Here is a 12,603-nt window from a genome sequence, read left to right on the forward strand (position 1 = left end):
GGCCTCTACCCCACTGCACGTAATGTCAGTGTCTACCAGGTAAGTCTGGACATAAGTAGTGCGACGTACCTCTCTTTTGAGCAGTGCATAAAGAATAATATGAAACCAAAAATATACAAATTATCCTCTAATTTCTTTTAAAAACTTGCAACTAATTAATATTCCAGATCTCTTACTTTTCATTTGAGAATCTCATTACTTTAAGGATTAATATAATAGAAGTAACAGTACAACCACAAGACAGCTAATTAGCCTTACCAATTTTAAAGAAGGGAGAACTGAGGCTCAGAGACTTTGTGAATAGCCTGAGGCACTTAGCATGTTACTAGCTGTGTGAGAGTAGAATCCAGCAGTCCTACTGGTTCAAGCATGTACCACTGAGTCAGGAGTACTCTTGCCCCATGAAAACAATGTCAAAATAAATGTGCTTACTACTGAAGAATGCCAGATAAACCAGAATGACTGCCACAAACACATTTACACTCTAGGAGACAAAAGAAAACTACAGTTGGTGAGGACACAGCTCATCATGTATCCTCAGAATACAAACATAAGGATGTTCAGTGTTATAGTTCAGATCTGTTGTATTTCTGTAATGCCTAGGAATACCAACCGAGGATCAGAGCCCCATTGTATGAGGCATGGTTCAGAGAAGCATTAATGAGGACAGTCCTTACCCCAGGGAGCAGGGCTATGTGGTGAGGGGCCTTAAAGGCAAAGACAAGGAGCTAGTATGTCTTTACCTTTTACTCCCCTTTTGTTTGGTTTCTTCTAATTGCTCAGAAAACAGCTTTTTTATACCTGTTTTACAAATACTAAGAGGGAGGAACTACCCATACCTACTTTTGTTAACTGCACCCATCTCTGTGTGATATCATAAGTGGCAGACTCTTAACCTTTTCCCAAGTGTTACACCTTAAATAACCCCATACAGAGCTGTGCTAGGCCCTTTGACTAGATTGAGTGCCAAATGACAAACTCGGTAGAGTGAAAGTGAACCAGGAGGGAATTACAGCTGCTTGGGTGAAGACCCCTGGAGTAGTGGTGCGTGTGCACCAGTGCCTGGCATCGGCCCAGCAGGAGGGAGCTGACAGCCAGTCCCAGGACAGTATGGGGCACGGACTAGGGGAGACAGGATTCCTGGCTTCAGCACCAAGCTCTGGGAGCGGAGTGAGAGCCCAGCACTCTGCCTTCTCCTGCCAGGGCCACCTTGACCCGTCTTCGGGCTGCCGCCTGCTCCCCGCCCTTGTCACCTGCACAGCTGAGCGTGGGAGCGCAAGTTTATCCACCTGCTGCACATGCGCAGCTTGCGGGGACAATAGTCTACTGCGCATGTGCTCAAATGTTGCTGACTCATCTGCGCACGCGCCTTAGTCAAGCGCCTTGTGCGGCAAGCCGTAGGCTCTGTACACGTCATACGGCTGAGCCGGAGTGGGGTGCGTCGCGCGCAGACAAGGGAGAGGCGATTAGGTCACTTCCCGTCCCTGCCGAAGCGTTTCCTGTCTCTCTTCCCCTTCCCCCCCCCCTCACCCAACCGAGGAGGCGGCAACAAGATGGCGGCGTCGGGTGGCGAAGTAGAGGCCCCGGGGGAGCCGGGTTGGGAGGTGGCGGTGCGGCCGCTGCTCTCCGCCTCCTACTCGGCCTTCGAGATGAGGGAGCTGCCGCAGCTGCTGGCCTCGGTCATCGAGAGGTGAGGCCGGGGTAGCGGGGGTGTCGGTCCGCTTCTCTCGTCTCTGAGGGCGGGGACTTAGCGGGGTTGGAGAGGGCCCCCAGCACCGCGCCTGTCCCTCCGGCCCTCGCCCTGCCTAGTGCTGACCCTCCCCCACCCCAGGGCAGTGCCCTCCCCTTTCTTCCCGTGCCGCCGCCGGGTGGGGGGACGGATCAGGCCGAGCCCCTCTAGCGCTGCCTACCTAGTCTGAGCAGAGCCCGAGCCTGCCGCCAGGCACCGCTCCAGGGCCACAGCGGCAGCTCAGCGCTTTCTCGAGCGGCCCCAGAATGAAACTGACCAGGCTCGGTGTCCTGCTGCTGCGGGCAGGTGACAGCAATGGATCCTCTGGGAGACCTGGGGAGGGCTAGACTAGCGGGCGCTCCCAGCAGGAACGGGCACGGGGAAGGTGTCAGCCCTTTCCCTATTCCTGACAGGGGTGGGGCTTAAATGCATCCAACAGCCGCTAGCCTGAGGCTACTATGGAAAATGGAACCCCAAGCAGTGTCCAGGGGACAACACCCTGGTAGGATCACTAGCATCCTGCCTCTTTCCAACTTCTGAGAGTCTGGGCTCCTCAGATTGTTGCCCTTGGGAGCTCACAAGTGGAGATAGGGTTCATATCCCTTTTCTCCATTTTCTGTAGCTATTTGGTGTCTTGTAAAATAGATGAGCTCTGCCTTATTCTTGGCAGTTATACCCTTCACATACTTTTAGACTGTTGTTTTGTCTTCATATTTCTCTGGCTAAAAATGTGTTATGATTTTATATGCTGCATAATGCAAACTATTGAGGTCCTTGGACAATGATGTACTAGATCTTCATCTCATTTAGATGAAATGGGTTTGGATTTAGGTTCTGTCACTGAAACTATTTTTAAGAAATACAGAGGGTGGAAGTTTTACTCAAAGGCGAGATTCTTTCTGATCTGGTCTGTCTTTCCCAGAAGCTGGAGGTGTCTCATTTTGAATGCATAGAGTATTTGCTATTGGGAGTATTTTCTAAAGTTATTAATGCATGACTGATGGTTTATTAAATAGTTCTTGTATAGCATAAACTTTACATATGAATACCACCACATTATTTTCAGTTACAGATAAATATAACTCACAATTTCCTGTTTGGAAGCAAAAAACAAACAAACAAAAACAATTCCAAACTTGACACATTAGAAAAACAGTTACAATACAACATTGTTTTGCCAAATCAGACAAAATACCCCAAACAGTAGACACCTAGAGCAGGAAGGTTTTTCACGTATGTATATGATGGTTCACCTAGAAACCTGCATATGTGTTTATGCAATTAAAGAACCTTTCTGCAAATCCTGCTTTTGAAGGTTTTCCTAACATGGCCTTTCTCTTGTGGATCTCAGCTGTTGAGTAGGCAAATTGATCACTGCCTTAATAAAATACATATTTCAAAAATGTTGATCGTTGTATCGATGGCTGTCTTTGATCCTTTATGTCCTTTCTTCAATAATGAAAATATTGGCCTGATTTATGGATTCACATCATCATTATTGTGAGAACAGTTGTTGGAGGGCCTAATCTGATGTGTTGAGTGCCCTGAGGCACTCTGTGCTTTGCAAGATTGGACCTCCTGTTTCAGACTGTGGCCTCACTGTGGTGTTGCATAACCCTATGCATTTGAGGATCGTTAACTGAGGAAGAAAACAGAAGATAATGCATATGATTGTATTTTAAACCAGTCTCAACTTTTAGACATGGTAGAATTTATTTTCAAAAAGATACTGTTGAATTTTCTAATGGGCGTATCAGCGGATGTAATTCATGACATCCATGAGGTGCACAGTTGTCATCATAAGCATAATATAATGCAGTCCAAATAAATAAAGAGTGCATGTATTTCAACACTCTGAAATAACTTTTAAAAATACGACATGATCTATTTTTCTGAGAACTGCTGCTTTTGGTTCTTAGGTTTAGGCATTAACAATTTAATGGAGGAGTTTTCATAATGACATATGTTTAGCAGCTAGTAAGTTTGGGCCCTCTTGCTTAAATATTATAAAATTAACTTTGAATTATGAATTAATTATGTGAAATTGCACCATCAACTTGGAATCTAGTGTGTATACAAAAAAGAGTTTCCTTGGGTCAAACGGGACAGACTTGGGGGAGATGTTCATACGTTGACAACTTTTTTTTGAGTCAGTCTGTTCCTCTTCAAGAGGGAGGCCTTAGTGATAACTATTGTACATAAAGGGCCTGATCCTGAATCACTAAAATCAACAGAGACTGGCTCAACTCTTAATATATCTTGATATTATTTAACAAACATTTGTGCCCCAACATAAGTTACACAGTTGAATATTTTTGCTGTGCTTCATTATTTACAAAAACAGTCCTGATTATAATATCAATTACTTACTATGTGACTGCCCTTTTCTTAATAAAAAAACAGATCTCTCATCTTCAAATCAAAATGTGCTGCATTTCATTTCCCTGCATTCTAGTTCCTCTACCTTTGGCCTCAGGTAACTCTGGAGGGATTAATATATCACACAATTTGCCTTACACAACAGAGTAGTAATAGCTGAGAGTAGTTGCCAAATTGTTGGATCCCCAGATTGTTCTTTCTTGCTTCTCTTTAAAATACATCATGTATGGATGTTGCTGTTAATTTACGGTTGTGCACACAAAGGTGGAAGAGCAAAACCTACTAGTGAATCGGAACACATGAGAATATGAACATTGGAGAGGTCTATTTTCAAGCCTCTAGATTCTTTGGATTTATGGTGAAGCAGTCTGGTTCCTAAATTACAGGAACAGATTGTACTGAGAACTTCCAAATTATTAAAAACTAAGTAAAATACTGGCAAGAGGTAGGTAGAGGTGAACCTTAGAAAATCAGCAGGTTTTTTTTGTTTTTTTTTTTGGTAACTGAATGTCATCAAATGAAGCCCCTAGAATCTTATTGGCTGCTCTTGCCTGTGTAAAAGTTAAAGAAAATAGTTTTGAATTCTGAGCTACAGACCTGCTGTCTTCATCCCTCAGAGAGGGAATGTAGCACAGTTTACTCTATTTCTGATAAGTTTTTCACAATAAGATGGCAAAATGTGACTGGAAAATAGAAAAGGGGTAAAGATGGTCATTAACTGATCACTGCACAGGTCAGCAGGGAATTGTTCCTTGTATCCTCCTGGATGTTTAAGATTACACCAGTGTGCAGGTAACATAAGGGTGTGATGTATCTTGCCTGCTGGAGACAGGATACCAAACCTAGGGGTTCATTGTTTTGATCTAGTGTGGCAAAGTGTTTGTTCCTAAGTGGCTGGCTGACATTAAGAACTTCCTAAAAATAAATAGCTGCAGAGTACTGATAAATAATAAATGTGGTGCTGTGGAAATCACTGGAGCGTATAACCAGGCATGTAGACAGGATGAAAGAGTATTAAACTTCCTCTCATGTTTCCAGGGATTTAAGACGAAGCTGTAGGAGTACTTATAGATTCACTTTGGAAGTGGAGAGACTTTCTGTTTCAAATACCTAAACTCTAGGGACACAGAAAACTAAAACAGAAATTCTTCAACTGACTATTGGGATTGGCAGATCATCCAATGAGATTAGAGTCAGGAAACTGCAAAGGTATCTTCCACTTGTTTTCCATAAATTTATTGTAATAGGTTGAGAGTTTTTCCTCCGCTCAGACCTTATTCCAGTGTTTCCCTCACTGTCTCTATTTGATTTATTACATATCTGATCAGGGGGATTAGGTAAATCATTCTTTGTCAGTTTCTTATTGTTGCATGGTCTGCCACTGAACACTGTCATGGAACCCAACAGGGGTCCACGGACTCTGTCATAAAACTGTTAGCTGAGTGCTGGGGTACTCTAACTGCTCTTGAATCTTTCTCTGCTTCCAAAGCAGTGGTAGCTGGACAGGATAAAGTCAATCACGCACTCAGGCTGCAGGCAAGCAGAGAGATTGTTTTTCTTCAATGTACTGAGAGGAAGGATAGTCTCGTGGTTAAGACACTGGACTGTGACTCAGGTGACCTGGGTTCAATTCTGCCTCTTCTGCAGACTCAGTATTATCATCGACAGGTCACTAGCAACTGTTCTAGCTGCTTCCCCTGCCTCTGCTGAATTTAGGTAGATTCCAGGGTTTGAACTGAAGTATCTCATTTGTTAATGCAAAGTGCCTTCTGTAGGCCGTCAAACCACATTTTTCTATGACCAATAGGCAAGTCTTTCAGCCTAAATTACTAGTTCAGATCTAGTCGGTACTGAATGACAATTACTACCATCTGATGGCTTGTGTGATGTGATTCGTTAGCTAGTGGACAGATATCCACATCACACAGTGTCACCACAATAGGCACCACTCTGTCAATCACAGGAAAAACTGAGGATTGAATTAGCTCTTAAGACACAGCTACCTTTTCATTCCAAGGGGGCCTATCCATGCTAATGTTGAGGCACATCAGTGGGGCATCAGAATTCTCTTCTCAGATCCACAGCTGATTTTGACCTTGGTATTTTCCTCTTCACTGTTTATGCAGAAGTCCATATGGGTGATGTCAGAGAGCTCCTTGGGAACAGCAGAGATGCTGCATTGCTCAGAGAAAAATAGTTTTATTCCACATGTTTTATTTTGAATATATATTTGGAATTTAAATCCTCTTGCCTTCCATGTATTAATTAATACATCACATTTTCAAAGCACTCAAACATACACTATTATTTTATACATCTGACTTACTTTCCTGCTATGTTTTCTTATTGCAGTGAATCTGAAATCCTGCACCATGACAAACAATATGAGCCCTTCTACTCTTCCTTTGTTGCGCTCTCCACTCATTACATCACTACAGTGTGTGGCCTAAGTAAGTGTTCAGCCTGTGCTATTTCTTGTCTAGTGACTAGGATGTAATTTTTTGGTACTTGCTTCAAGTCTATTTTCTGAATTGGATGTTAATGAAGAATTTGTGGGTCTGGCACTTGCCTGCCGTTGTTCCGGCAGCCTGTTCACGAGTGTGAGGGAAGACCTAGGGATCTAGGCATTGTAAGTGAAATCTAATACAAAACTAATGGTGAACTCTTTGCTTTATGACCTTTCTCATTATTTATTGAAGCCTTTTAATGTCATTGTAATGCAAAATATCAAATACACCTCTACTCTGTTATAACGCCACCTGATATAACATGAATTCAGATATGTCGTAAAGCAGCGCTCGGGAGTGGGGGCGGGGGGGGAATGGAGCTGCTCGCTCCGGTGGATCAAATCAAGTTAGATATAATGTGGTTTCACCTATAACGCGGTAAGATATTTTGGCTCTCGAGGACAGCGTTATATCAAGGTAGAGGTGTACTATTATAGTATCCCTTGTGTTTGTGGTGGCCCTTACACCAGTATAGATAATTATTCTTGCTTTACCGATGTTCCTTGTATGTTGTTGTCTAATAAAGAAATAGACTAAACTTAATCTTCTCTCAATACAGTATGTTACTGTGCAAGTGGTTCTGTTGAAGTTACTGGGACTCATTGAGGAGTGAGGTGCTATTTATAAGAGTACTGGGATCAGACCCTCTCTTCTCTCTCCTGTGTACTGTTTTCTTCAATAGTGTTAAGAATGTATTGCGGTGGTTTAACTCTCAGAAGGTGGGGTTAAGTGATACAAGCCTTTTACTTTTGTAGTCCCCAGGAACCAGCTGCAGTCCGTGGCAGCTGCTTGTAAAGTTCTGATCGAATTCTCACTACTGCGACTTGAAAACCCAGATGAGGCATGTGCTGTTTCACAAGTGAGTCAAAGGGTGGATTTTGAGACTGGAAGCAGAACTGTATCAGAGAAAGGGTGCATGGCTTCTTCCTTCTTAGTGTCTGCTCCAGTGTAATTCTGGGAGCTGTTGCAAGATGCAAAGTTATTCTAAAAATATTTAAGATTTAGTGCCCTAGAAGGGTAACGCTTGTAACACCATCTTGTTGCTGCATCCTCAGTTGGGTAAGGGTTGTGAGGGAGCAGGAAAAAGAAGAGAGACAGGAAACGCTTTTGCAGGGATGGAAAGTGACCTAATCCACCTTCCTTTGCCTGCCTGCCACACATGGTACTCGTAACTTACTGGATCTTCCTTGTTAATGCCTTCTTTTTCCAGAATTCCTGTGTGCAGGCATTAAGATGAGCGTTGCCTCCAGATTTGTGATTAAATAGAACTCTGAACATCCATTCTGATTTTCTTTTTTCTCTGCTTTGCTTTAATATTGTGATCTTGAGAGATGCTTCTGCATTGCCAACTCATTTGTTCTTCTTGTGTAAGAAACAAACTCTTCTCTGGTCATGTGTTCCTCTCCTAGGGAGAGTTTTTGTATTTCACAACAAGAAAACGGGTTGCCGAGTTTCACAGTCAATTAAAACCCTAAAGGTAAATTGGCTTCTGAGGCTCAGACACAATGTGATCACTTACTTCTTCTGAGCCTGAGTGCACTATCGGAAAGATTGCTTCTCCAAGTGCTGTTCCGTAGCAAGGAGAGGATTCAAGTCCCGGATGCTGTCTGATCTGCTGTTCATTGCCTTCCGTGCCCATAGATGAGAGATCAGCCTTGGCCTGTGAGGAGAACATAAGAACAACCATACTGGGTCAGACCAAAGGTCCATCTACCCCAATATCCTGTCTTCTGACAGAGGCCAATGCCAGGTGCCCCAGAGGGAATCAGTGTTAAGGGAAAAATAGGGAACAAAAGCATTTGGATTTGATTTGGTGTCCTTCTTTTTGTAGAAACACCTGATTCTGCTGATAAAGGGGCTCTGCACTGGCTGCAGCCGCCTGGACAGAACTGAAATTATTACTTTCACAGCAATGATGAAATCAGCCAAACTGCCTCAGACCATCAAAACCCTCTCTGATGGTAAGTGCTTCAATGAAATCTTAGCACATTCTTGTTGTTTCAATGCAGTACTTCCCTTAGGTATACAAAGCACTACACTCTTCCTACCCTTGACATGTGGAATGACCCTCTTCTTCTGCCTCTGCAGTGGAGGATCAAAAAGAGTTGGCCTCTCCAGTGAACCCTGAACTGCGACAGAAAGAGGTGCAGATGAACTTCCTGAACCAACTAACATCAGTTTTTAACCCTAGAGTGACAGCATCACCATCTCTTGTTCCAGACACCCAGGTGAACAAACAGCCTTAGAATAGAAGTGCCACGTTCCTAATATTATTGTGTGAGAATAGGGATGGGCAGATGGCTATAGGAGATGAACAGGGACCTTTTAATATATATACTCAGATGAAGCTCTTCTGTACTGATTAAATCTTATTTGCATGTGGGTGAGTGGCAATGAGGTGGAGGAAAGTATGGTAAATTTTTTGGTGGTTGATTTATCACAGTGTGGAAAGCTAACATCTTTGTAGGTGTGGCTCCTTGTTGAGTTGTGTTGTAGATCAGTCTTGCTCCCATAAAAAGACCTGCAGTAATACCCCATTTTCAGATGCTGGTTGTCCTGTATTTCAGGAGTTCTCCGTGGCCCAACTGTGCCACAGCTGGTTTTCTGCATATAAAAGCCAGGGCTGGTATTAGGGGGTAGCAATCATGGCAATTGCCTGGGGACCCATGCCACAAAGCTACATTGCTCAGGCTTCAGGCCCAGGTGGTGGGGCATGGGGCCCTGGACTTCAACTCCATGTGCTGGGGCTTTGGCTTTCTGCCCTGGGCCCCAGCATGTCTAATGCTGGCCCTGCTTGGCGGACCCCTTGAAACCTGCTCATGGCCCCCCAGGTGGCCCTGAATCCCTGGTTGAGAACCACCTCTCTATTTAATGACTGCTTATTTATTAGGTGGAAGGAGAAAGTGATAATCAGACATCTACAGATCAAGCCTCTGCGGCGAAGACCAAAAGTATATTCATTGCTCAGAATGTAGCCAGCCTGCAAGAGCTTGGTAAGAATGAGCTTTTAATTTAAAAAAAAAAAAAAAAGTGTTTTTAGAAGGTCCCAAAATGTAATCCCTGGAGCCTGAAGTCCTGTACTGCAGAGATGCAACATAGGTAACGATAGTTCAAGCCTGCCCTATATCACACCCTGCCATCCCTAACCTGAAGGAAGTAGCTCTATGAGCGGAGGTTGAGTTCATCTCCATGAGTGCCTTGCATTGAGATTGCCAATAAAGATGGCAGCTGTGATGTGGATACTTGTTTGTTAGGAACAGGATGAAGATAATTTCACTTACATGCAAATAACAGTGATACATAGAAAAAGGCAGTGTAAAATGACAAGGAATGGCATATTGACTGGGCCTGAGTGGTGGGGTTGGGAGTCGCTGCTGCATAAGTTAGGTCTAATGTGCCACACAGGATGAGCATGAGACCTTCCATGTAGCCACACAAACGTTTTCTGTTACTTTTTTGGCTGCTATCCTGTGGTGTATTTAAACGAGATCTTAAATTGTGTCTCTATCCCAGTTACCTACTCTGTTGTGCCATCCCCCTATATTTCCTCACAACAAATTGCAACTGCATTCATTTTAAAGATAATGCCACAGGTGAAATGTGGGGAAAATTTTATCCCCACTGATTTAAGCCAGTGATTCATCCACTCTGTCACCTTATTTCTAGTTTTAAAGCCACTCAGTGGAACAACAAAGATAAAACAATGGCCCATTTTTCTCTGATTTATGTCTGATAGGTGGCTCTGAAAAGTTGCTGCGAGTGTGTCTGAACCTCCCTTACTTTTTGCGATACATAAATCGATTTCAGGATGCAGTGTCGGCCAACTCGTTTTTCATTATGCCGGCCACAGTAGCAGATGCCACTGCAGTTCGCAATGGGTAAGCAATTTCAATTTTTCTTCCTTGGTTAATATTGAGTGTGCTATATGAGAGTGTGTGAATGTACAAGGGATTCAGTATTGGCCTCTGTCTCTCTTCTGTTAGACATTTGATACCAGAAAGTCCTCTCCAGAGTGTACTGTGCTTTTCTTAATTCATTTCAATGATTGTTATAGGTTTCATTCGCTAGTGATAGATGTGACTATGGCATTGGATACTTTGTCTCTCCCTGTGCTGGAGCCCCTGACTCCCACACGGCTGCAGGATGTGACTGTTCTTGCCCTCAGCTGCCTTTATGCAGGTGAGTTAATGTCCTTTGGTAGCATCATGTTTCTAGATATCAAAAGTCTTTTCTCTCTCTCCCCAGAGCTCTAAGTAGCTCTGCATTTCCCCTGCTTTGTAACCTGCACCTTTGAGACCCAAACAATGACCTCCTCCTGTCGTGCTGAGGGAGGACTGAACAGGACACTCTATGAAGGTTGACCTTGATTGAATGGAGGAGGAGGCAGGCTGAATTCCCTGGGGTTTGCCTCTGCAACGCAGTACTCCCAGCCCATTGCACTAGGAACCAAGTGTGCCCATTCCTTCTTGTAAATCTGAAGGCTGACTTGGCAGTATTGTGTTCAAGTTAAGCAGGAAATTGTTGTAATGTCACCAAAATGTCCATGGACAGCGCTAATGCAGAGTTGCTTTGACCGAGGGGGCATTGGTTAGTGTTGGCAGTCCTTGCAAACCTGACCTTGGGATGCACAAGTTCAGTAATGAAACACTTCCTTAGTTGTCATCGTCTACCTTTCCTGCTTTGCTTATTCAGGACTTCGAATGTTTCCCAGAGTTTATCCTTTAGATTTGCTAGTTATACCCAGAATTCAGCCCTGTCTCCCAAGTGTGTGTAAGCACCCTAGAATTATGAAAATGTGTAATCAGTGTGTAAAGTTTTCTGTTAATAATTTCTGCTATATCAGATTCCCTCCTGAGTATTAGGCTGTATGTAACTTTGTTGTTTTAGGGTAACTGAAAATATCCTCTCTTCTTCCTACTGGAATGGTGAATATTCCTGGCCTAGTCAACTCCATGTATGGTTTCACACTACAGTCAGCAGTGCAAAGTGAACAGGAATATAGACTTCCAAGATCAGCTCTTAATTGTAATGTGGTCTTTTGCCCTCTTCTTTCATCAGGTGTGAGTGTGGCAACATGCATGGCAATCCTGCATGTGGGCAGCACCCAGCAGGTACGAACTGGATCCACAAGTTCTAAAGAAGATGATTACGAAAATGATGCTGCCACCATTGTACAGAAATGTGTAAGTTGATGGTGTGGAATGCAACTGGTTAAGGGAGAGCAGTTGTCTTGTTTTCATTTTATTTTTGTCAACGATGCAAAGAACCAGGGGAAATTCCATTTAGGTCTTACACATGGAAATGCCTACCAATTTTAATTGTTTGAGCTTCTCTTGGTCCCTGGCACTGGACTTGCTGACACCTGAAGAAAGATTGATACCAATATAAGCTAGTAATATCTGAGAGTTTGCAGTGGGGAGGTTTACGGTGGAGTGGAACCGAGCAAGCTTCAGAGAAGGGTGTGTGAGTAGTGCGTGGAATGGTTTAGTGACTTGTCTAATAAATCCTCGTAATCTTGCAGTGTTCTTTGGTTTTACTTACAGCTTGAAATATATGAAATGATTGGTCAAGCCATCAGCAACTCACGCCGTGCAGGGGGAGAGGTAATACTCACATCCCATCGGGAACCTTTTTCTTTGTTAACTTTGTGGTGGTGCATTTGGTCAGTTGGATTTATTTTTGTTGTCTTTTTTTTCACTGTTCGAATGCTTAGCATTATCAGAATTTCCAGCTGCTTGGGGCCTGGTGTCTGCTCAACAGCCTCTTCCTGATCTTGAACCTCAACCCCACTGCCCTGGCCGATAAGGGAAAGGAGAAAGACCCATTGGCTGCTCTTCGAGTCAGAGACATTATTGCTCGTACCAAAGAGGGAGTTGGGTCTCCCAAGCTGGGACCTGGGAAAGGGTATGTGAATACCTCCACTAAGTTAATCAGTTTAAGCACATCACTATGATATTGTTCTGTTACACTGTGGCTGTTACCTCTGAG

The 12,603-nt window shown here is 43.6% G+C and overlaps 1 protein-coding gene across 1 annotated transcript in view; it reads left to right on the forward strand.

Annotated features, from left to right (window-relative positions):
• Positions 1 to 1,500: 1,500 nt before the first annotated feature.
• The window catches only part of UBR4 (ubiquitin protein ligase E3 component n-recognin 4), a 114,040-nt gene continuing 102,937 nt past the window's right edge, over positions 1,501 to 12,603 (forward strand). The window contains 11 exon segments of the mRNA XM_032787556.2: positions 1,501 to 1,690; positions 6,461 to 6,558; positions 7,371 to 7,474; positions 8,447 to 8,576; positions 8,704 to 8,843; positions 9,506 to 9,608; positions 10,352 to 10,493; positions 10,670 to 10,794; positions 11,674 to 11,798; positions 12,159 to 12,218; positions 12,329 to 12,519. Of these exon segments, the coding sequence (XP_032643447.1) occupies positions 1,554 to 1,690; positions 6,461 to 6,558; positions 7,371 to 7,474; positions 8,447 to 8,576; positions 8,704 to 8,843; positions 9,506 to 9,608; positions 10,352 to 10,493; positions 10,670 to 10,794; positions 11,674 to 11,798; positions 12,159 to 12,218; positions 12,329 to 12,519 (1,355 nt within the window). The 5' untranslated portion in view covers positions 1,501 to 1,553.

This window comes from Chelonoidis abingdonii, chromosome 23 (assembly GCF_003597395.2).
Source record: "Chelonoidis abingdonii isolate Lonesome George chromosome 23, CheloAbing_2.0, whole genome shotgun sequence".
NCBI lineage: Eukaryota > Metazoa > Chordata > Testudines > Testudinidae > Chelonoidis > Chelonoidis abingdonii.